This window comes from Castor canadensis, chromosome 13 (genome assembly GCF_047511655.1).
Source record: "Castor canadensis chromosome 13, mCasCan1.hap1v2, whole genome shotgun sequence".
Classification (NCBI taxonomy): Eukaryota; Metazoa; Chordata; class Mammalia; order Rodentia; family Castoridae; genus Castor; species Castor canadensis.
In genome coordinates, this window is record NC_133398.1 from 122,676,798 (window position 1) to 122,702,195 (window position 25,398).

A 25,398-nucleotide genomic window follows, 5' to 3' on the forward strand; every position below is an offset into this window, starting at 1 on the left:
TTTATGAGACTCCCCCCCACTCGCATCCCAAAATAACCAGAGTAAAATGGATGGGAGGTGTGGCCCAAGTGGTAGAGAGCCTGCTTTATAAGCATGAAGCCCTGAGTTCAAATCCTAGTCCAGCCAAAAAAAAAAAAGAAAACCTTAAAAGAAAACCTAGATAAAAGAATATGAACTTCTAAAAATTAGGGTTAACAATTATCTCTTTCATTTTCTTTTTTTTTTGTTTTCTTGCTTAGTGTTTGTTATAACAAGTCTCCCCTCAAAAATACAAGAAATAAGCTTATAGAAAGTAGACGGAAGGCTGGAGGTACAGCTAAGTGGGAGGACACTTGCCTAGTGCTTAAGCATACTCTGGATTTGATCCCCAGTACCCCCCCCCTCTCTCTCACACACACACACACACACACACACACAGAGTAGTTGAGCTGGGATGGTGGCAAGCGTGTAATCCCAGCTTTTGGAAAGCAGAGGCAGGAGGATTGTAAGTTTAAGATCATTCTGACTACATAGCAGGATCTCAGTTCAAAGCCAACCAGATAAAAAACAGATGGACTTAAATTATAGACACATGAGATAAATATGTGGGAGTAGGGAGCAAGTTTATTTACTATGAGTATTATTTTTATAAAGGATTTTTTCCTCTATAGCTTGAATGTCCCTTACTCAAAATGCCTGGGATATTTGCATAGACTTTGCTGGATTAGCATCCCTAATCTGAAAAGCTCTAAAATTTGAAAGTGTGTGTTGTGTGTGTTTGCTGGGCATCAAATCCAGGGCCTAGCACATCTAAGCAAGCCTGAACTCTGAAACTTTGAGAATTACGTTAGTGCTCAAGAAGTTCTGGATTTCTAAGCATTTCAGATTTCAGGTTTCAGATTAGGGATGCTTAACCTGTATTTATTCTTGTGCTTTTTAAACCATCAAGAAAAGTTGAAGGCTGGACATGGTGGCACATGCCTGTAACCCCAGCAGCTGGGGAGGCAGAGGCTGGAGGAGTGCACGTTCAGCCAAAGTTAGTTTGTATCAAAGAGAAAATAAAATCAAATGGGTGGGTTTGCTCAAGTGGTAGAGTGCTTGCCTAGGGTGCTTGAGGTACCCTGGGTTCAGTCCCTACTGTGGAGGGAGGGAGGCAGGAAGGAACCACTAAATAAAATAAACTAGGTCTACTTTTTGTTACAAAACAGAATAATCATGTGTCGGTTTAATATGTGTGAGACTTGGTTGTAGTAAACATTTCCCTTGATTTCTATTAAGGCTATTTATAAATCAGCCTAAATGCCTTTATTCTACAAAACTTTCTAGGAGTAGCACTGATGATTTTCCTACAGACCTTTGCATTGGCCTACCATAAGAAATAGTTGGTTAGGACCATTACTACCACCAGAACCTGTGGTGTGACTCTTTTAGATTGATATTTATTTCATAAATCCTTGAACTTTTAAATTTCTAGTATACTAGGAATCATACCCATGGAGAGAATGGAGGAGGTAGACAGGATTTGTCCAGGTGTCTGTGATAGCTTGTCTGTGGCATGTCCAGTTGCCTACTACGTATTATATTTTGTGGACAGTGGACTGCTCTGGAGAGCAGGTTTAGGAAAAACTTCTCTACCTTCACCCTTGAGAATTAGACTGTGCACCAGCAGGAGGAGGTGGAGAGCCATCGAGCACCACTGCCTCCCACTGCTGGTGATGTTTGGAGAGAGGAGTGCAGCTTTCCTACTAGGAGACAGAGCCTTCATCAGATCATCTGGAGTTTTTGTTGTTTCCTTACTTTTTTCTTCATGAGTGTCCCAGGAAGACTCAGCAGGTACAGTAGCAGCACCCTTCCTTAGGTACGTACATGCACACGCATAAACACACAATTGCAAGTCTAGTCACTCACTGTACTTTTTTTTTTTTTTTTTTGCTAGGCAGGTGCTCTATTGAGCCATGTCCCTGGTCCTTTTTGCTTTAGTAATTTTGCTAAAAGAATCTAAAGTTTTTGCTCAGGGTTGGCCTTGGACCAAGATCCTCTCTATCTCTCTCTATTGAATAGCTAGGACTGTAGGTGTGAGCCAGGGCTCACTCATCTTTTCCTTACCTATAAATGTGTCACATACATGCATCCCTTCCCACGATGGTGCCCTGGCATTTAGCTTAGGGACACACTATCTATCATGCACAGTCTATGGGAGCTGACTTACAGAATGAATCATGTTTATTATTCCTGGACTGGTGTAGATCTCAAAGACAGCACTTTAACAGATTTTCAAGGTGGTTGGTTGGTTGTCCTATGTTAAGTATGCTGTTAGAAGATGTTTGACATTTATGGAGAACATTGAGTTTTATGACTCAAATTGCATTCTGAGGGGGTCTTTTCTGTAAAGAAAAAGCATTGGGAATTTAGCCTCCAATCACGTAGAAAGCCAGTGCCTTGGAGTTGCTTTGCCAGTGTAAAGGTTTGAATTTAGGTTAGGGTTAAAAAAAAATCGTGCTGTTTTTTAAAAATGGACTCATTCCAGAAATAGTGACTTTGCCTGTCAGTAATAATGGTAATAGGCAGGTTTGTTTGCAGATCTTCAGTGTGCTCTTCTTCTGTTTTGAAAAGTAACATGACAGGACTTTCTGCAATGCTCCCAACACAGAATCATGGGTCCCACTGTGCTCTTCCCAGGGCATCTGGTGGTTCACACTGGCCCCCTAGTGGGCAAGCCTCCCTGCCCAGTGGTTTTTGCAAAAAAGTAATCCAGATTACTCACTGTTAGCCAGCTGCAGGCCGCTAGAGCTAAGAGTGGGAAGTTCCTCAGCCACTGCCCTCCCAGTTCAGGTACTTGCAAAGCAGAGTCAAGCCCTTTGCCATATGTAAATCCGGTACTCTAAAGTGTGTGTCAACTGAAGTCAGATCCCCCTTAGAATCCTCTTATCTGTAAGCACTGGTTTTTTTTATTAATTTATTATAATATGTTAATATAAATATTGTAATAATTATAGTATTAATATAAGTAGTACAAACTGATTTCACAGTTTTTCCTACATGGCAAGTGGAAAGAGGTGCTTTTTATGTTTCATTGTCAAGATTCTGTTCCATGGCAAGGTTTTAGCTCTTTTTAGTCCCTGGCATTGGGCCAGGTCTGGGAACTTAACAAGTCACAAATATCTGCAGGTGGTTGCCTCTGCCTGGCACAAAGTGGGCGCCCACTAAATACTTGTTAAATGATTGGCCAAGGGTTCTTCAGCTATTGACTCGTGAGGCCGATATCACTAAAAGGTCTCCAAATATAACAGTGTTTAAAAACAGCTGAGCACCTTGTAAAAATACAGCAACTGTACCTTGTGTTTGCAGCAAGCCTTGTGTTCATTGCTTATCAATTTTTTTAAGCACTGGGGTTTGAACTCAGGGCCTCACGCTTGCAAGGCAGGTGCTCTTACTGCTTGAGCTACTCTGCCAACCCTTTTTTGTGATGGGTATTTTTAAGACAGGGTTTCATGGACTGTTTGTCCAAGGCTGGCTCTGAACCAGGATTCTCCTGATCTCTGCCTCCTGAGTAGCTAGGATTATAGGTGTGAACCTAGTAACCTGGTGAAACCTAGGTGCCTGGCTACCTATCAGGTATAAGCTCTGCTTGTTGTGAGTATTGCAGATGGGTAACCAAAATGTGTAGCACTATTACAGGGCACTATCCCTTGTCAGACTCTTCTGTGTCTAATTTTACCTGCCACCCCTCTGGGCCCACTGGAGCCTGATAGAGGGTGTGAGGTACAATGTCAGGCGAGGCCAGTTCAGGGTCTTGCTGGCTATACAAGCCCAGGGCAGGGCGCCAGGCAATGTTAGTACTTCCTAGCCAACCTACAATGGAAAGAAAACAAACCGATCAGCTGGATATGGTGGTGCATGCCTATAGTATCTAACAAGACCCTGTTTTAAGTCAGTCAGTCAACCAATCAATAAACAAACAATGGTTACTAAAAATGATTAGAAAGACAAAAGACGTAGCTGACCAAATGACAAGATAGATTTACTAAGAATTCCTCTCTTGAGAAAACCCCAAGGGAACTCCTAACACATAGACTCTTCGTTTTTATGATTCACTTCAACCCATGCTGGTGCGTGCTGCATGTTGTGGAGTGATGCACACACGTGCAGAGATGTTGTCAGCACTTGGCTCTGAAGCTCCTTTCCTTGCTTTTTCTTCTTGGGACCACACATCTTTTGTGTTGGATGTAGGAGGGAGACAGGGTGAGGAGTAGTCCCTCAGGATAGCTCATTCTGTGGTGATGACCATAGTCCTATGTGTTCTGCCAGTGTTGCTGGGGAAACTTCTGGAAGCTGAGCTGTGCTGGAGCTCAGTGGGAACCAGATGGGAGGGTTGTGCCTTAGATTGTACGTCCAAGGACAGGGTCTTCTTAGTGGTAGAGATTTTATTGGTTTTTTTATTTGACACCTACCTATAAATACTGATTAAAAGCAAATAAGTATATGTTTATATATACATGCATGTGTTTTTGAGTTGAAGAACTTTCAAATAAGCATTTTGAGTGTTTTAAATATCCCTTTAATACTTATTGAATATTAAATATCTTTAAACATGTTAACATTTAATATTTCCATCAAAGCTAGAAAATGTAAGTGAAGGAATTTGCCTAATGACAGAAGTACCGTTTTGTAAAAGGAAAAATTTCAGTGCCTGTCTGAACTTGTACCCCTATTCGGCCCACTGAGTTTCCTGTGGAGGGCACCACCCGGAGCCCTCCCCCAAGGTTTGCCCATGACATTCCCATCTGTGACCTGACATGCTGGTATCCGATTGGTCTGGGTTGAAGTATGTTTAAGCACTTTTTTTATGATGCTGATAAACTGTACATCCCAGTGCCTGACTCTTCCTGGTTCCATTATGTTTGAAGAGGTTGTTGCATCACCTGACTATATTTAGACTTGGAACAGAACTGGAGACCAGCCAGTTACTCGGGTAACTGCCGCGATTTTTGGAGTCTTCTGAATCTCTCAGTGACCTTAGGCATTACATTAGAGCGAAGGAACCCAGGGAATCAATATTATTTGGATAGAACTGATGTGCTGAAGATCAAATTAGAATCAGGACTCCATCCTGGTTTCCAACCCAGCTCTGGCTTGGAGCAGCTGTGCAGTGGAGCTGGTAGCCAGCAATGGTGTCTTGGGCTCACACTGGTCACCTCACTGGGCACAGGGCCATGTAGGTCCCCACTCTGCTTCTGGTGTTTACTGAACTAATGCACACTGCTCTTTTCTTCTGAAGTGCACATCAAACTGTCACGTCAGTGCGATTGATGAGAAATTTTAACATACTAGTGTGTGGCACGGGTTGTCATCATTGTATCTCCGCCCTCATAGTTTTCCCTGAATTTATTTGAAAATTATGTGGGACATGTGCATGTTTCTGTGTTTGTAAGAATTGGCTCTAGTAATGACAAAACACTGTGGGTAAGAGCTCAATGTTTTTTATATTATGTGAACTGAGAACATCTTGCTTCCTTGAAGTGAAATGTTAGAGAATTTGTACTCTGTCTAAAGTCTTGTTAAATATAATCACTGTGTTCCAGCCTCCTCTGCATTTCAAACTTGGAATGTCGCTTCTACTTGGGTCTCACTAGCCACTCTTTAGAGTTTACTGTTTATTCAAGTAGGAAGTCCTTAAGTAAAGTTGCTGCCAAATGCAACTTATTTATCAGATCTTAATTTGTGAAGGTATTTATGTAGAAAAAAAGAGATTGCTATGTAAGTTGAATTTCCGTGTGGAAGTAACCAGATAATCACATATTCTGTGAGTTATACCAGTGTTCAACGAAAATAGTTCAACGAAAATCAATGAAAGTAGATTTAAAATACAACTTTTGTCTAACATCTTAATAATTTATGAATTTAATGTATGGGGAAATCAAGTCATGATCTGACTGAGAAGAAATTTATGCGTGGCTTGACTGAAAGTCTGAATGAGCCATTATTTGCACAGAGTAGAGGGGCAAATGACCCTGAGGCTTCATGGGTGGTGGCTTGCTAAGGAGAGAACGCCTGGGTACTGCAAGGCTGACTTCAGGCCCATTGGTAGAGCAGGTTGTTTTCATGCAGGCTGATGGTCAGTGAGCAAGCCTCAACAAGCTTCTCTGTTTTTCTCTTCTACAGTCTCACCAGTGATCATTAAGGAATGGGCAGCTTACAAGGGGAAGTCTCCTCAGACCCCAGAACTGGTAGAAGCCCTGGCTTTCCGGGAGTGGACCTGCCCCAACCTGAAGAGGCTTTGGCTGGGCAAGGCTGTGGAGGACAAGAACCGCAGGATGAGGGCTTTCCTGGCCTGCATGAGGTCTGACACCCCAGCCATGCTCAACCCTGCCAATGTGCCCACTCACCTCATGGTGCTCTGCTGCGTCCTACGGTGCGTGCCAGGCTATGTGTGTTTGTGGTGACAGTGGCGGGGGTGGGGGACGGGGCATCACGGTGTCTGAGGCCTCTAGAAAGGATAGAAAGTTAATTCCATGGGAATCACATTATCTATCGAGATTTGTCCTGAACCCATGTTTATATATATTCCAGGAATGTGGGCCATGTAAGTGCAGTGAACACTTGAATTATACTATGGAGTATGTTTATAGAATAGGTACTTTTGGTAAACATGGATGGCCTGAAGATACTAGGTAATGATTTTAAACATAGTTTATTCTTTGTGTACTGAAGATCTTGAAAGCTGTAGAGGGGATTATATATTATACATGTTTGGAAGTTTGTCTCCTCTTTCCCCTTCATTTATTTAGTCAGTAGGGACATAAGTGTACCGTATAGGTGATGACTTTGTTTTGGGTTATGAGCCAATACTGTGTCCTAGGTTGTTGCTCACATTGTGCCAGCTCTGGCCTAGGAGCTTGCTGGAGTTGGCCCTAGGATACACACCATCCTTTGGTTTGAGGGCACTTCCTTACTTTCTGGATCTGCAAGATGCTTTGGGTACATCTTGTGTTTCACTGCTCTGGCACTAGCCATCTGCAGGAAGCAGCCTGGCTCCCTTCTGGTCATATAGCAGATGTTGGAACCCAGGCTGGTGTGCTCCTGGGAACCCTCTGCTGGGTCCTTGCAGCCAGCAGTGATGGGTAGACATGACATTTAAAGTCATTTGAGTTGGGAGGTATACCAGAGGTTCATTATTAGGTTTTGAGGGTCGGTCATTTTTTTGTTTTGTTTTGTTTTGAACCAATTTCAAGTGTAGAGAAAAGTTGCAAGTACCATACAAAAGAGGGTTTTTTTTGTTGTTGTTTTTGTTTTTTTAATCACACACTTTAGTATGATTCTCTAACAAATAAACTGTGAACATCAACCCATGTGTATCCTTTAGTCCATCCCATCTGAGTCTCATTTCTTAGTTGTCCAGCAGTGTCTTCTGCTTTCAGGTATTGGATCCCAACTGGGGTTGCAAGGTTTGGTCCATCTTGTCATGCAGGATTTGCATTCTGAAGGCTTAATGGGGTGTCTGCAGCAATTCTACACAGAGCTCTCTCCCCATCGGTAGCTGGTGTGTGTCCTGTGGGGAGGTGCTCTGACCTTAGGAGTGTCTCTCCTTCTGTTGTGTAGGACCCTTTTGCCCATTATTTATTTTGACACCTGCTGGTGTCCATGGTCTCCACGTACCCCTACATTCTCTGAACCCTCCTTAGATACAGCTGTTCTCCCTCCCACCTCCCTTCCTTCCTTAGCTCCAGAGTCTCCATTTTGTCATGTAACCCTGGTCCCTCCATGTGGGGGTGGCATTTAGAAGCCAGGTTCTTCCCATGGCTCCTGATGCTCCGGCCCTCCCAGTGCATTCCTGGATCCACACGACAGCAGCGGCCTGTGTGTGTGTTCTTATTTCCTGTTGAAAACAGTGCATTTACTTTGATCCCTCTAACCTGCCCTGAATAGCATCCCTTCCATGTATGTGACTTGTGACTCTGGCAGTGAGACTTGGTCTGGCATGGGTCCTTGTGGCTGCACTCTTTTCAGAAGACTACTTCTCCCTCTCTCTAGCTGCATCTTGTGCAGGCTCTGCTTACCCTATTCCACCCTCCACCCCCTCTTCACCCTGCTTACTGGGTCCCACCTCCTTGACTTTAGGAAGGGAAGGACAGAGCTTTATTTGTAATCTTATTTACTGAAGTTACTTAAATTTATAATGAACTTTTAAGGCCAATTATTTGTTTCAGACGATGTACCTAAAGTTTGACCAACTGGAACATGGTATGTTATTTTGTTAACTTGCTTTGACTAGGTTTTTGATTTTAGAGTCATCTGGTTTTCTCTGATAGATAATGCAGTTAAGGAGATGTTTTTATCAGTCCACCATACATTAGTCAAATGTTTAAGGTGTAGATTCCGGGTGCTCTGAGTTCACATTAACAAAAGTGAATTTGGTCACTTTGTGTTTCTTTCAAGCGAGAAATGATGAGTAGCACCCTACTGACCACTGTCCATCTGACCCACTGAGTGTACTGGCTTCTGAGTGGAGACACAGTGTGCAGGAACTCCAGACAGCATAAGTCCACAGTGTTAGTCAGGGACGTGTTGCAACATCAACATTTCATCAGCTTCATGGTCAGGTTCATGCCCCTGGGTGTGGTGGTACAGGCTACCCTTGCTCTCATGTCCTGTTTATTCTCTCAGCTCCTCATGTGGCTTGTGCTGGCTTCAAGAGGCATAGACCTGGGGACTCTGTGCCCCTGTGTGCTTGCCTCGTGCATGGAGCTCTGTGAATTGTAGGCCCTTCTTCAGCAGGAACTACCTGCTCTCTCCTCATCCCTGTCCGGAGGAGTAAACATGGGCCAGACATGATGAATGGGCAAGGCTGTGCTGCAGCAAATATTTCTTACAGATGCAGGCAGGTAGCTTGTGGCTGGACCCTTCAACCATACAGACTGTTCTTCATTTAGATTTGATATGTATTTCTTCGTGATTGGACTCATTCCATGCATTCAGACAGAATATTACAGAAGGGTGGTGTGGTCTTCTCAGTGCACATGAAGGCAGTGTTTGCTTTTGCCAATTCCGTGAATCCCAGTGTCTCTGTCTCTGCCTCTGCCTCTCTCTGTCTTTCTCTCTATCTGTTCGTGGTACTGGGATTTGAACCCAGAACTTCCTACTTGCTAGGAAGGCACTCTGGATTGAACCATGCCTCTATCCCCATTGCTGTGAATCTTGTTCCCTTGGTACGGTCATGTTGGGCATTGATGCGTTGTCAAATGTTGCATATCAAATGGTTGGGGGTAGATTGGGGAAGTCAGTTCAGTCTCTAGAATTCTCAGCAGCAGACACGAGGAAAGAGGGAGTCTTAGCAGAGGTTGGTGTAGCATGGGGGTAAAGGTGGGATACACAGAACAGAACAGAAAATCTTTATTAGGGAGACACATGGACAGAATCAAGGAAGCCCCTCTCCAAAAGTGAAGAGACCGGTAACAAATAGGCAGATATGACTAGGCTGTCTTGGAAGGACATAAATCACTATAAAGTATCAGGGAGAGAAGGTAGGAGGGCCAGAGCTGGGCTTCAGCCATCTGCAGATGCATTCCCTTGAGGATGGTATCAGACCACCCTGTCCCCACGGCCCATTGCTGCCCAGGAGCTGCTTTCATGTTGTTGGAACTCTGACTTCCCCAGCTTCCATGCCTGTCAAGGGCAGTGAGAGGAGACCAGCATGGAAGGCTTTAGAACAATCTAGACTGCCCTCACCTTTGATGGTAAGAAGTGAAGGTAGGAGGATTAATAGCTCTCTCAGTGCCCTACTGCTGATGAGTTCTTCAAATAGTGTTTTAATACTTTGCTCAACTGTGTAGAAAAGAACATATAAAGGAAAATTTTGCAAAAATTCCATAGGTAGATTTGACATTGTGAAAGGGATCTGAAATCATCCTAAATGCACAAATAAGAGTAGCCAAATGATTGAGATGTCGGAGAGGGTTGCTGTTCTTGCTATCTGAAGGTTGGCATCTAGCCCATTATGTGTACGTCATGCATTCTGTCTGTGTCTGAAAAGAGCAAATGGAAACTTTGGTGTGGAAAGACAAGTGGAAGAGACAGGCATTCTGGCCAATGAGACCATGTGTGCCTGCAGCTCTGCTGAGCTCTGAGAGTACCTGTTGCCAGAAAAACAGGGAAGGTCTGGGCCTGTGGCCAAGACCATCTTTTCTGCCCCCCCCCCCCGAAAAAAAGATTCAAAAAATGTAAAAGGATCTTAGTCCAGAGTTAGTGTTCATGGGTCAGAGTTGCAGTTTGGGAAGATGAAAGGAGCAGTGTGATGTGCTAAACCACTGTGATGGACACATGAAAAATGTACACTTACAATGGTGTGTCTTACATGTATTTAAAAAATAAAAGTTAAAGGAGGACAGAATGTATACTTAAGGAAAGGGACATTGTATATTGAGCATAGTCTCTTCTACAATAAAGTTTAGAGACAGCAGTAGGGGCGTTCTTCACATTTACTTGTTTTTTCATCAGGCTCTGATTAAAACTCAGTGAGACCATCGTATTTAAGACTGAGACACTCAGTCAGTTGCAAAGGGTTTAGTTTTTGTTATTGCAAATATTGACTGTTAAAAAAATAGAATTTTTATCCTGACGTGGTGGCTCACACCTGTGATGCTAGCTACTCAGGAGGTGGAGCTTAAGGTCAGCCCAGGAAAAAATTTACGACACCCCTTCGCAACCAATGGCTGGGGGTGGTGTTGTGCACCTGTCATCCCAGCTACATGGGGAGCATAAGTAGGTTCTTGTCTGGGTAAGCCAGGGCATGAGGTAAGAACCTATCTTAAAAATTACCAAAGGAAAAAGTGGTTCAAAGTGGTGGAGCCTCTGCCTAGTAAGGGCAAGGTTTTGAGTTCAAACTCCAGTACCACTAAAAATAAATAAAATAATAATTTTATGTCACCATTTTATTTAAATACAATAGAAATACTCACTATTAGTTCACCTTGAAATTTCTTTTTTTTGCGGGGGAGGTGGCAGTACTGGGGTTTGAACTCAGGGCCTCACGCTTGTTAGGCAAGTGCTCTACCACTTGAGCCAAGCCCCCAGCCCTCCCTTCTGTGTTTGCCATATAATTTTACCATGAAGTATATAAGCTGTCCGTGCTTCAGTTTCCTCATCTTTAAAATAGGATAATAATTACACCTGCCTCAGAATTGTTTAGGACAGTAGATGAGCTAATGTCTATATGATGCTTAGACCTGCCTGGCAGATAATGAATACATAAAATTCCAGTTTGGGATTTAATGTACAATACATCTTGCAGTGATGACTTCTGTGGAACCAGCAACTCCTCCTTACTCTGTCTTCTCACAGATGAATATTAGCACAAGAGCGAGTTAGGGCTTAATACCAACTCTGACTTTGGTTTTTGTTAACTTGGTTTTAAGCCCCAGAAAGCTTATTGAGCAGGTGGAGATGGAGAGAGCCTTGTAAGCACGTCATGGTTCTCTGGACAACTTCAAGTTGTTCTTCAGGGATCATGTAGCAGGTAGCAGTCTGTCACCAGACATTATTTTTAGTGGCAAACCCTCAGGTTTGTGGTGTGCAAAGAGTTGGGATGGTTCAACTTACACATTTATGGCTCAGTTGTGTGGTTAGGTGTTTGCTTTCTCACATTAGATAATTGGGATGGAGTGACCCAGATTATTTGTCACTGGGTCCGGGTTGGAACAGAAAAGGGAACTCACTGATCCTCAACAGCCCTGTTTTAGTGGAAGCTAAAGATTTAGAAGTTGGTTTCCTTTTGAATTCCTATGCCAGGATGTACCCATTTGAAGGCAGTGGCTTTAGTGGTTGGCCTGTGTGTTGCAATCTTTGTATTCCCCCCTCTCCTGTGGATGACTCCTGCCCTGTCTGCCTTGTTCAGGCGCTACCTAGGAGCCCTTCACTAATCATGAGATTAATCTTTCTTTGGTTTTTTTTTGTTCGTTGGTTTGGTTTTGGTGGTGGTACTGGGGTTTGAACTCAGGGTCTCATGCTTGCTAGACAGGTGCTCTGTCACCTCAGCCATACCACCCATTCCTCTTTGCTTTAGTTATATTTCAGAGAGGGTCTTGTGTTTTACCAGACCATGATCCTCCTACTTATTCCTCCCTCTTAGCTAGGATGACAAGTGTGTGCCACCATGCCCAGCTTTTTTGTTGAGACGGGGGTCTTCCAGGTGTTTGTCCAGGCTGGTCTCAAACCAATTTCTGCCTCCCAAGTAGCTGGGATTACAGGTGTGAGCCACCATGCCTGGCAATTAATCTTTCTTATTATGACCTTTTAATCTTTTCTATTGTGTCACCATAGAAAATTCAGTTGAATTAAAATCAGTGTTGTGAATTGTTGCTTCTAGTGCACTTTTAGGTTTTAAATGCTTCACAAGAGTGATTGACCAGCTCATTTTTAGTGTGCTGTTTTTAATTACTCTAAAGTAACGTATTTTGACAAGCCTGGATTATGATTATGTTTTCATTCATCCTCGTGTGCAAACAGGAACACTGGATAAGAATGCCTTAGGTACCCTCTCAATTTGCATTAGCCCCAGCTTGCTTAGACCCTCTTGCTAGGTTTATCTACTCAGTCAACTCACTTTCCTCCTTTCTGTCCCTCACCAGGTACATGGTGCAGTGGCCAGGAGCTCGCATTCTGCGGCGTCAGGAGCTGGACGCCTTCCTGGCTCAAGCTCTGTCCCCCAAACTCTATGAGCCGGACCAGCTACAGGAGCTCAAGGTAACGTATCAGCCTTGTTTTGTTTTCCGGGGAAGTCTTGCTTCGGATTTTGGTGTAACACAGCTAACCTTCACCAGGCAGATTGCTCAGTGCTCTAAACTAATGGTACTAATTTGATGTGAGTTGAGAGCCTTCAGGGCAAAGGGGATATTCCTATCTAGTTGTAGATTTGCCATCCCCAGTTTGGAAACAGTCAATTCCACTTTTTGTCAGAGATTTATTCTTGTTTTTCACATCAGAAAATAAAGTTGTCTTTATTTTTTTTATTTTAGGAGAGAATTCCAGGTCCTGAGAGGGCTCGATCTTAAGAATTTCCTAACATCTAGCCAGGATTCTTTTTCTTGTTTCATTCCATTGTTGCTAGCTACAACTTTAGTTTTCTCTAAAAAACATTCTTTGCCCTTCTAGTAGTATAAAATCCCTTTTAAAGAACAAAAACACTTGAAGACCAATGTTACACCATCATCGCAACGCCTGTTTTAGTCAGCATTTAACATTATATTCCTTTTAATTTTGCCTTCTTGTAATTCCTTTTGTTCTTTGTTTTGACAGTATTTGTTTTCTCTAAGTTGTCCCCTGGTTTTTAGTGTACCTGTCTTTTCAGTACACTTTTATTACTTGCTGTGCTCACATGATTGTAATTACTTTCTAATTTCTACATTCAATGTTAGTTCAAGACTTTTCAAAGTTAGCAAAATTCATAGATGTGCCTTTTCTTTTTTAATGTAGAGGGTTTTGCTTTTTTCTTTTCCATCAATTATTTATTTATTTGTTTATTTGCATAGTTTTATTTGAAATCAGTTAACCTCTTTTGACAAAATTGCTTTCACTTTTAGATCTTTTTGCTGTTCTTTATGAACGCATCTTTCCTTGCAGAGGGAATTTAGACTCGCCTTATAGATTTTTAGTATTTGCTGGGTGGTGCTAATAAACTTCTGATTTTTCTCTAAATTATTGTGTTAAATTTTGTAATTTTTGGTTGAGTGGAGTGCACCCAAGGCTTCTGATGACTTTGAAACAAGCTAAACACAAAACCAAAGCATAGCAGAATTTCTCTCAAATTGTGTGCTTTTACTTTGTGGATCAAGCTTTTCTGTTTGCTAGGCAGAAATTGTTACTGTCTTTAACACTTTTGTTTTCGGTGTCAGGCAGTGTGGCGGGCCCAGTCAGGTCCTCCCGCGTGCTCCCCGTGTGCCCCGTCACCACCGTCCTCGCTGCAGGCTGTGCTTCAGGGGTGGAAACACTGCCCTAGAGTGTGGTGCCACCCTCTGCCTCTCCTCCTGTTTCTCTTGTGTAGATTATTCCTTCAGTATTGACATCCCAGTTCTGAAAATCAGACCGCCAGGGACCAGGTATGCCCACCAAGCCTTATTCACCATCAAGTTACTTTACCTACAGTCCATCTTATCTCCCATATCCTTTTCATTTTGGATCCACACGCAGGATATAACTTTTGAAAGAAGCTTTCATTTTGGTTCTTTTGAGGCCTTAGTGCTTTCATCTACTGATTCTTCATCTAAGGCGAGACATTATTTTAGAGCTGTCTCAGAAAGACACATTCCATGTACAGTTGCCTTCTGTCTCACTCATCCGCTGCCCAGGGTCTTCTTGTGTGGAAATTGACGGTCCCCTTCCATAAGCAAAGCCCATGCCATGAGAGCTTCATTGTCAGGATGTGCAGATTTCAGTGGAGCTGGAGGAAAAGTAGCATTTGTTTGAGGGGAAGGTAGTTGTTTGTACTGTTAAGATTAAAAATTCTCTCAGCTAACAGATTGAGAATTGATAGGGATAATCCTTATTTCAATGTTACCAAAATTTATATACAGAGCTGAGGGTTCCAAAATTCAGTGATAGAAAATTAAGTTGCTTTTTCACTTAACATTAGTTTTGATATATCAAAAGCAGTGGCAGTGCTTTTCTGCGACATGCCACTTCACTGTTTAAGGTACAATCACTCTTGACTGCCGCTGCTGCTATACCAGGGCTGTTACTGGTTTGTGGGTTGCCCAGGCCCTGTTGCTCTTCTCCCCTTCACTGCCCAGCACATGCTGTGCCATCAGAAAGAAGAGAGGAGGAAGGACCCATTTCTAATAGTGTTTGCACTCTTGCTAGCTTTTCTGGTGGGTGGTTCAGTGGGAAAAACATTGCAACCATTAGCTACAATAAGTTCTTAAGGATTTCATCTCATCCATGCTTTCTCCGTCCACCATGTCCATGAGTACCTGAGCGTGTTCTGTGTGGCTTCCTGAGCACCTGTGGCGGTGATTCCATGCTTTCTCCGTCCACCGTGTCCATGAATCCTTGAGCGTGTTCTGTGTGGCTCCCTGAGAACCTGTGGCAGTGATTGATGACCCTCATTTTTTTTCCTGTTAAATTTTCTAAGCTGTTCTCCTAGGTTACCAGCATGAATGTAATTGCTAAGGTAAAAATAGCACTGAGCCCAGGTTTCGAGGAGGGTGGGTAAAGGATGAGGAGAAGGAACTTTGTACACTTGTGATACTTGTCCAGTTTCTTCTCCCTTGCTCTTGACATCCCTATAATTGCCTTAAATTCTTTTAACAGTTTCACATGCCAAGTGCAGAATAAAAAAGATGGAAATGAAGAGCTTTAAAGACAGTATTAGGGACGTGCAACATGTCTGTGATACCTGTAAGAATTATTTTGCATATAGGTAAATATGAAAAATTACAGTAAGAGTGTTGCCCAGTAATTAGAAACTGGACAAAGTTGCTTCATTGGAATTGTTTCTTGAACTAATTGGGCAGAGATTAAGTTCTATATTTGCATTTCCTCGAAGTCAGAATTTTTCGTCGGTTTCTCTCTAGTTGAGGAACTTTGGACAGTTGAATATTTATCTAACCTGAGAGAATCAGGTTAGAATATGAATATTGTAGACACTTTCTACAGTTGGCTTCAAATTTGGATTCTGCCATTCTCCTCTGTGACCATCTGTACATCGGAGTACTGTTGGAAATGCCTGTATCCTATCGTTATTGAGAGCTCGAAGTGAAATAATGCACATTAAAATGCATGCTTAAAAATATTTTTAAGCACAGAGCTGGTGGCTCATGCCTGTAATCTTGGCTACTCAGGAGATAAGATCAGGAGAATCACAGTTGCAAAGCCAGCTAGGGCAAATGGTTAGCAAGACCATATCTTGAAATACTCAACACGATAAAAAGGGTTGGGGGAGTGGCTCAAATGGTAGAGCACCTGCCTAGCAAGCGTGAGTCCCTGAATTGAAACACTCCCCCCCGCCCCCCCCAAAAAAGGAAAAAAGATTATAAGCTGGGTGCCAATGGCTGAAGCCTATAATCCTAGCTACTTGGGAGGCTGAGCTTGGGAGGAATGCAGTTTGAGGCCAGCCCTGAGCAAAAACTTTGTGAGACCCCCATCTCAGCCAATAGCTGGGAGTGGTAGTATGCACCTATCATCTCAGCAATAGTGGGAAGCATAAAATAGGAGGATTGTAGTTTAGGCCAACCTGGGCAAAGAGCAAGACCCTATCATCTCCAAAAAACTAGAGTAAAAATGACCATAGGTATGGTTCAAGAGGAGGAGCATCTGCCTAGTAAGCATGAAGCTGAGTTCAAACCCCAGTACCAGCCCCAAATTTTTTTTAAACAAATACATACTTATTTTACATACTAACTTTAATTCCCCATAAATGTTACATGTTATTATGTGAATAATTAACATTTAGGGAAAGAAAAACACTATGCAATGTAAGTTTTAAAAAGTTTAAGCCAAGAGTGGGGATTCATCATACCTATAGTCCCAACTACTCAGGTGTCTGAGGCAGAAAAAAATCAAGATTTCAGGGCTAGCCTAGTTTCCATAGCAAGGAAAAAAAAAAAAAGAAAATTTTTGAAGGAAGCAATCTATACAGCAGTGGAGATTTACTCCCATTGTCATGTAGCCTTTATTTTAAGAACTTTTCTCTGTTAAATTTAGTGATGGGTGTCTTTATTAAAATTGCTAATTATCTTGAAAGTATTAGCACCTACCATTTTTTAAGTCCATAAAAAATCAGTCCGTCAATGCCAAGGCCAGTTTAATTTACACGTATGTATTATCTACAATGGAGTTCTGCTCCATTCCTCCTGTCAGCATTTCAGAGGTGCGTGGCTGTAACTAGGGTGCTTCTGTATTGTACACATCTGCTGAGTTTTCTTAAAGTCAGCATGCGTGTGGCACTTTACCTGGGACATTAGTTGGCAGGGCTTTGTGTGTGGACATGAACAGAAGCAGTCTGTGACCAAGAACTGCTGCATGTGTATTCACAGATGTGCGCCATGGCATTTTGTGCAGGATGTTTGGATAGAGGTATACATCTTCAGAACACTATCAAATCTGTCATTTTTCTCCCTAACCTTGACCCAGATTCTCTGTTTTCTGGCATACGGCTCAGAGGCCCTGGGCTGGAAGGAACAGAGTCTCACTTGACTAGAAAGGATTCATGGTCACCATCATGTAGAGCAAGGGGTCAGGGACCTGTGTCCTGGGTGATTGTATTTCATCACGGGCCCCGCCTTTGCTTGGCCATTCTCCAACAGGGCCAGTTCCCTCTTCCTGCTGTGAGGGTTCTCCTTTCTTGTATAGCTCAGTTAGGGCAGCAGGATCTAAATAAATCAAGTGCATTCTTTCAGTTTGTCTCTCTCTTTCTCCACATTGCACATAAATATGAAAATACATCTAATTCCATCACCCCAGCCACACCTGCTTCCCAGCAACTGCATGGGGGACATAGGCACCGGTGATGTTCCAGGATTAGGAGGTATAGGTAAACAACTCTGCTAACCTCAAACAGACTCCTCTCTATTTTGGAAGCTTAATTGTGTTGACTTAAATTTTAGAAAAGACTGGAAAACACAGTGTTAGCCAATCATGAGAAATGTTGAATCTTAAATTCATTAGCAGTTGCCACCAGAATGATCTTTTTTGTCTTTCACACAAACCCATTTTGCCTGTCACAGTTAGGTATTGCTTAGACTGATGCCCTAAACAGACTGCATTCTCAAAAAGCCATTGAGGTGGGAAGATAGAAACCAGAGCAGAGATCACACTTTGACCTGGACAATCTACAAACTAGGTCCTTCGCACACGATGGTCAGGAGTTGACTGTCCCTGTGCCAGGTATTTCACTCTGCCATCACATGCACAAGCTGAGAGGGGGGCTGGACACAGCTGTACCCTGAGGAAATGCAAGCACTGCAGATTCCCATGCTCATATACAGTGTATCTGATTTTGGTTTTGGTTTTTTCTTTTTTTTTCCTTCCCATTTATTTGGTATTCATGTCTCCTAAAACATTTTGACAGTTTATTAATTAGTTACATAGAACACACATAGAGTATAAATTTATTTCAGAATGAAATTAAACCAAGTTATTTTTAAGGTAACTATTTGAAAAAATGTAAAACCTTAGAGCATTCTTTTTTTGACACCCTTGGTGCTAGTACATGGCCTGTGTTCAAATTTGAAGTATTAAGTATTATTTCTTGGAGGGACTGTGGAGCATGGGGCTGCTGAGAAGACTGTATATCATTTGTCCTTTTGTCACATTCAGCCTTATATATAGCATTATCCCCACTCTAACAGTTTACAAGTGCCAAACAGAAATACTTCAGTATGTTCATAAAATAAGCCCTTCAATTTTAATATGTCAAATAATTAATAGCCAATAAAGCTAGGGCTGGGTGAGGCTGAGGTGGTGATAGGACTCCTAGTGGTGCTTATGTTGAGGAGTGTGCACTGTTAACTTTGGGGACTTTTACTGGGACAGTGGGAGAGTCAGATACTGTAGTACCTTACTCCATAGAAATTACTCTTTTCACTTTAAAGATTGAGAACCTAGACCCCCGAGGAATTCAGTTATCAGCCCTCTTCATGAGTGGAGTAGACATGGCATTGTTTGCTAACGATGCGTGCGGACAGCCCATCCCCTGGGAACACTGCTGTCCTTGGATGTATTTTGATGGAAAGCTCTTCCAGTCCAAACTCCTCAAAGCCAGCCGGGAAAAGACCCCACTCATCGACCTCTGTGATGGTCAGGTATGTTGAGGAGGGGAGGTGGCGAGTGGCCACCTCTTACTGTAATGAAGTACAGTGTATGGGTTAAATCTGTAGTCTTTTATACCATATTTGTTGTAAAGTCTGTGAGAGAGGGCCCAGCCCTGTGTGACCACATACACCTTAGGGCCACCAGAGAGCCAATTCCTTGTAGACCACTGAGTTTGTGGGTATAAACCGTTGCTCCTGGGAAGTGTGGGTTTAAGTGCCTGCGAGTTCCTGCTCATATATTTTCAGGCAATCAGCATATAATTTTGTTCAAGCTCACGGCCTACAGCACAGTAACTCATACTAAAGGAAGCGTTCCTGACACACATGCTTCCTGCCTGGGATACATCACAGCCTCGTGTGCATTTATACTTTGGTACTGGGGGGCCCATCTTAAATAGCAAATTCACCAACAAAAATGACACAAAAATAGGCCAGGTGCCACCTATAATCCTAGCTTCTCAGGAGGCAGAGATCAGGAGGGTTGCAGTTTGAAGCCAGCCTAAGCAAATAGTTCGTGAAACCCTATCTCGAAAATACCCATTACAAAAAAAGGGGGGCTGGTGGAGTGGCTCAAGATAAAGGCCCTGAGTTCAAGCCCCAGTACCACAAAAAAAAAAAAAAAAAAGCAAAAGATGTGTTGCCACACAGGCCAAAGAAAGGACTTTTTCAGTGTGAGCTAAAACAGGCCCTTGGCTCTGCTCAGGTCTCCAAGTGGCCAGGAAGGTACCCTGAGTACTGATTGGGGGTTACAAATAAGCATCAGCAGGTAGGTGATGTGCAGGTTCAGAGTTCTTACAGCAGTCTGTATCTTAATTTGTTAGTGCGTCCAAATGTGCTTAAAACATTGAATGACTTCTTCACCTGCTGGGGCTTTGACTTGCAGGCTGAGCAGGCTGCCAAGGTAGAGAAGATGCGTCAGAGCGTCCTGGAGGGGCTCAACTTCTCCCGGCAGAACCACCCGCTCCCCTTCCCACCGCCTCCCGCTCTGCCCTTCTACCCTGCATCTGTGTACCCACGGCACTTCGGGCCTGTCCCACCCTCGCAGGGCAGGGGCAGGGGCTTTGCAGGTGAGCTGTGTGTTGGGACTCCTTCACCTGGGGCCAGGATGTGTGATCCTTAAGTGGAGCCAGAACTTGCCGTGCTAAAACCTGATAATTGTGGGTCTTAGGAGGTTTGCAGCAGAAGTTATTCAAATTAGGAAGGAGAAGGGGAGCCCCCAGTGCTGAGGAGAGGCTTCGTGCTATAGTCTGTCAGTATAGCTGACCACTCCACTCATATTTCTAAGATTTTTACCTTGCATGTGCTGGAAAATAAATCCATCCGAGTCAGAGAGAGCCTCTTTTATGATCCATGTTCCAGGGCCTGCCTGAGTCCTGGCCAGCACTCTGTTTAATAATTTTTTTTGGGGGGGTGGCCTGAAGGGCTGGCCTGTGGGGATGATGGATGCAGGATGACAAAGTGCGAGAGGAACTAGGAGCCTCCTCCCCAGCAGCTGAAGGAGCAGGTGTTGCTCTGACTGGTCTCATACCCAAAAGAGCCTCCTGTGCCCATCCCTCATGTTTCTCCCCTGTCTCTCTCTACCCCGGGTCCCACAGGAGTCTGTGGCTTTGGAGGCCCCTATGGGGAAACGGTAGCGACAGGCCCTTACCGTGCCTTCCGGGTGGCAGCAGCATCGGGACACTGCGGAGCCTTCTCAGGCAGTGAGAGCGGCAGGACTAGCAAGTCCCAGGGCGGTAATTATACCCACACCCTCCCAGAACTTCTGCCTCTGCACCTCCTCTGCTCCAGCGGCTGGCGCCTGCCTTCCTTTACTGTCCTTGCAAGCCACCTCCTCCAATACAGTGCCCTTTCTCATGGGTCCCTGACTGACCCTCTGCCCTCAGGTCTCTGCAGCAACCCAGCGGTGGCTGTCTCTCCTTTCAGGGTAGGCCACTGAGTGTCCACCTAGAGCAGAGCCCATCTGTGCACTTGGGTGACCTGACCAGCGCCTCGTGCTCACAGACTGAGCTGCTGGCTCTCAGTGGCATCTCCCAAGCGGCCATCTTTTGGTAAAGGTGCTCAGCTTGTGTAGAAGATGCTAACAAGCACAGGAGTCCTGGCATAAAAAGTCTGTCACAGTTTGTTTCGTAGACATGTTTGTAAAGAAAGATCACAACAGGTATATAAATAAGTCAGTTTACTTTAAATTACCATTGCTTCCCTTTTCATTTGTGTTAGTCTAATAAAGGGGAAACAGTCTTTAACATTCAGTTTTAGCTGTAGCGTGGCGTGCAACTTTGTGCTCATCCCACTTTTAGGGAATGTAGTTCCTAGTCCAGCCAGCAAGTCCTGTTGCAGGATTGTTCTGACACATTTGGAATAACATTTAGGACAGACAAGCCTCTCCCCTCTGGGTGGGCAGTGTTTTTCCAGTGAGTTACGTGGGTACTTATGGAGGCCAGTGGGAGGTGTGGTGTGTGGAAAGGACACATGTACATGTGGCCAAGGGTCAGCCTGTCTGCAGTCACAGAAGGCCCTCTCCCTCCTCTGTTCCCCAGCCTCTCAATGGGCTTTTCTGCCCTCGGGATGCTTTTGCTTCTTACATGTGTCAGCTTCTTGGTCTGTGACTGGGAGGTAAGGAGGGAGAGAAGGGTGAGGGGAGAGCCTCCTCTGTTTAGTGTCAGGTAAGGAAGGCACAAGGAACTTGCTTGCCCTCTTTCCTACCATTAAGTCTGAAACTCAGACCTGCATCGTCCCATGCAGTAGCCACAGGTCATGTCAGAGTGAATGACTTCAGCTGTGGCCAGGAAGTATAAATGTACATGAGATTTTACAAATAGAAAGTAGCTCACTAGTGTTTTGGTTTTTTTTAATCTTGATTACATGTTGAAATGATATTATTTGGGTGAAATAGGTATTAAAACATTTCGCCTATTTCTTTGTACTTTTTGTCTTGTGACTATTAGAAAACATCAGGGCTGTCCTAGATTTCTGTTGGCCAGTGCTAGTGCAGATGCTGCAGTGGACATGTATGCACTGCTGACATCAGGATGGTGGGCAGTGAGGATAATCCATTACCCTGCTAGAAAACAAAATGCTCAGGGCTCTGTTTTGTTTTATTAGTTAGCTATTGTTTAATGATTTGATAATGTTCTTAGGTCAGAAAACTCTGTTTAGGATTCTGCTTAAGGAAATTCTAATTTATATGATATGAACTACAGAGCTGGGCCTGGTGATCATGCCTGTAATCCCAGCTCTCAGATGGCAGAGGCAGGAAGATCACAAGTTCAAGGCCAGCCTGGGCTACAAAGCAAGACCTTGTCTCAAAAAAAGTAAGGAGTGGGAATGTAGCTCAGTGGTAGAATTCTTGGCTAGCCTGTGCATAGCTTAGGGTTTAATCGCCAGCATAACAACAACAATAAAAGGCCAGGGGAGGGAGGAAGGAAATACCAACTAGATTTATTGATTAATTGCTATAATGCTTTATTGATTAATTTCTATAATGTTTGGCTGAGGATATACATTTGGAAGTATTTACCTAAAAAGAAAAATAAGTTGAGTTTGCAGGATTTGTTCTGGTGATATGGAAGTGGGCAAGTGATACCGAGTGCTTTTTAAAATTTCTTTCTTTAAAAGGGCTTGTACTTTTTTGCAGTTGGAACCTAACTTTAGTTGTGTGGGGTGTTTTTTTGAAACAGGGTCTCACAGTGTAGCCCAGGCTGGCCTTGAAGTCAGGATCTTCTTGCCCCAACCTCCCTAGTGCTGGGATTACAGTAGTGTGCATACCACCATGACTGGCTCTAACAACAGTTTAAAAATCACATGGTGTGTACATAGAAACACACATAATTTGAAAAAACAACAAAATAGTCTACACAAAGTGGGGTTAAGTGGCTCCATACTGAATAAAAACCAAAACTGAAAAGTTTTTTTGCTTGCTTCTCTTCCAGTCTTAATGCTTCAGTTGTAAAGATTTTGTCTTTTCATGTATTTTTTTGTGCAGGAGTCCAACCTATACCTTCTCAGGGAGGGAAACTAGAAATAGCTGGCACTGTGGTCGGTCACTGGGCCGGGAGCAGGCGGGGCCGTGGGGGCCGAGGGCCCTTCCCGCTGCAGGTGGTCTCTGTGGGAGGCCCAGCGAGAGGGTAAGCTCCAGAAGGGAAAATGGATCTTGTATACATGCTTTTTTGCTTAGCAGGAATGTTTTTATATCATTAGATAGATACGGTCTTCTGTAACATCACTCTTAATGGTTGCATAGAATCCTCTTATAGAGCATTATATTACTATTAACCACTATTAAATAATTAGCCACGTATTGTTCAGTTAACCAGTTGTCTTTTAAAAATATTTTTAAGTATTATTTTTCAAATCGAATGCCTTTGATATGAACCAGAAAAATGGTACTGATTCCTTTGAATAAATAATTTGGTGTGGTTGTACTTAATAAACCCAGCGCATCATGGTCTAATCCTATGATTAGACCATGTTAATATACTTGATAGTATTTTAAATGTAATTTGTGACAGATTTAAGTCTGTTTGCTCTTGTCTTTCTTTGTTGACCTAGGCGCCCAAGGGGAGTTATTTCTACCCCAGTGATTAGAACTTTTGGAAGAGGTGGAAGGTACTATGGCAGAGGCTATAAAAGCCAGGGAGCAATTCAGGTAATGTCCTCACAGTGTTCCTCTGTCTGTCACTCCCTGTCCACGTCTCCTTTTTGAACTAGGCTACTACTGCCTTTGGTTAGACTGAAGGGCAGTGAGTGTATCCTGTAGCTGTCAGGCCTCTTGACACGATACTGGCACATAGATACTTACCAGTTATAAGTCCCTTGTAGCCCAAGTCATTTCTGTGTCATTTGGGAGCTTTCTCAGGGTGGTTCTGTCCTTTGCTGTGACCTTGTGGTCTTCAGCTGCTAAGACACAAGGACCCAAGCTCCCCTGGACATCCCTGCACCCAGGGTAGCAACTTCCTGGTCTCCTCAGTGGGAGATGCCATTGTAAGATCACCAGACTGGGCACCAATCAGTAACTCATTTCTGCAGAATTGGTCACAATTCCTGTAATCTTCTGTTTGTTCACACATAAATATGCACACATAGCATACAGGTTAGTTTTGTTTTTTAAAGATAAGATCCTCGTGCATTCCTGTTGTTGTTTCTGAGCTTTTATTTCACCTCTTCTCTCTCCTGTCCGCATGTCCTTTCTTCTGGAGGAAGCCCTGTTGTAGGCTTTTCCTATGGGCAGCAAGCTCTAGGGAAGAAAGGCAAGCTGCTAAGAGACACGCACATGTACAAGCATGTACAACCCAAATCAGTGCATGCTCACCCTTGCCTACCCCAGTAGAATAGCTCACCCATCTATATCGTCTCCTAGTCCCAACAAAAGGCTTTGGAGTTGCACTCACCCTCTACTTACAGCATCTGAGTGTCTTCCCTTCCATTCTAAGAATCTGGTTGTTTGCATTAGAATACAATGTTGTGGGAGTTAGAAACTCCCACAATGAGTTTTTGCTTTGTCTCATATTCCATACACAGGCTCAGAATACCTGTTCATTCTGCTATTACCAATGTCATTCACCTAGAACAGCTGAAGGACCATGTTTGCATGTGCCCTCCTTATTGTCCACCAGTTCCTTCATTTTTAAGAAATAGTTGTGCTGCCGGACACCGGCAGCTCATGTCTGTAGTCCCAGCTACTTGGGAGGCAGAGATCAGGAGGATTGTGGTTCAAGGCCAGCCCGAGGGAAAAAACACGAAACCCTTTCTGAAAAATACTCAATGCACAAAGGGGCTGGCGGAGTGGCTCAAGTGGTAGAGCACCTGCCTGGCAAGCCTGAGTTAAAACCCCAGTGCTGACTGCCCCTCCCCCTCAGGGGAGAAAAAAATAGCTGGGCTGTTCTCATTTGAGTGATCTAGATAGTTGGCCATGACCCACTGTACTTTCCTTTTGTCCCTTTGTGCCTCGTTTGTCTCAGTCCTGTAAACACTTTTACGTCCTGTGCCCCTCCAGGCTTGCACATCTGTTTTGGACTCTAAAACCCTTTCTTCAGTGGTTTCTGCAGGGAGAACTTAGGAAGTAGCATTTTATATAAAAAACTTCCTTATCCAGAAACACTGGCTCCTGTGTTTTCTTCTCAGTTATTGTATGTTACCTTGATTTCCTCCTGTGGAAGGCTTTGCTAGTTTTTCTTTGAAGTCACTTGAAGATTAGGTCTAAAGGCCCAAATTGGCTTTGGTTTTTCATGAAAGTTTAGTGTCTTTCCTCAGTCAGTCCCTGACACGGGCTATACTGGATCTCTGTGCTTAGTGTGGTGCCCTCTTCTCTCATCACATGTGAGCTCAGATCTTTCAGTTTTAGAAAGTTGTCTCAAGTTAGTAGTATTTTGGTTCTGTTTTTTTTGTTTTGTTTTTTGGGTTTTTTTTTTTTTTTTGGCACTGGAGCTTGAAACTTAGGGCTCTCGCTAGGCAGGCGTTCAATCTGAGCCACTCCACCAGCCCTGTTTTGGTTGGGTTTTTTTTTTCAAGAGAGAGTCTCAGCTATTTTCCTGGGCTGGCTTTGAACCATGATCGTCCTGATTTCTGCCTTCCAAGTAGCTAGGATTACAGGCATGAGCTACTGACGCCTAGCCTGTTCTTA

The 25,398-nt window shown here is 43.5% G+C and overlaps 1 protein-coding gene across 4 annotated transcripts in view; it reads left to right on the forward strand.

Moving 5' to 3' along the window:
* Fam120a (family with sequence similarity 120 member A) overlaps positions 1-25,398 on the forward strand; it is a 99,838-nt gene that overhangs the window by 68,622 nt on the left and 5,818 nt on the right. For 2 of the 4 annotated variants that reach the window (XM_074052521.1, XM_074052522.1), the window contains exons 11-18: positions 6,142-6,391; positions 12,603-12,717; positions 18,561-18,770; positions 19,663-19,846; positions 20,375-20,512; positions 21,980-22,090; positions 22,762-22,903; positions 23,328-23,424. In XM_074052521.1, the coding sequence (XP_073908622.1) occupies positions 6,142-6,391; positions 12,603-12,717; positions 18,561-18,770; positions 19,663-19,846; positions 20,375-20,512; positions 21,980-22,090; positions 22,762-22,903; positions 23,328-23,424 (1,247 nt within the window). The remainder of the gene's footprint in view (positions 1-6,141; positions 6,392-12,602; positions 12,718-18,560; positions 18,771-19,662; positions 19,847-20,374; positions 20,513-21,979; positions 22,091-22,761; positions 22,904-23,327; positions 23,425-25,398) is intronic. The other 2 variants (XM_020186598.2, XM_074052523.1) reach the window with 2 other exon arrangements.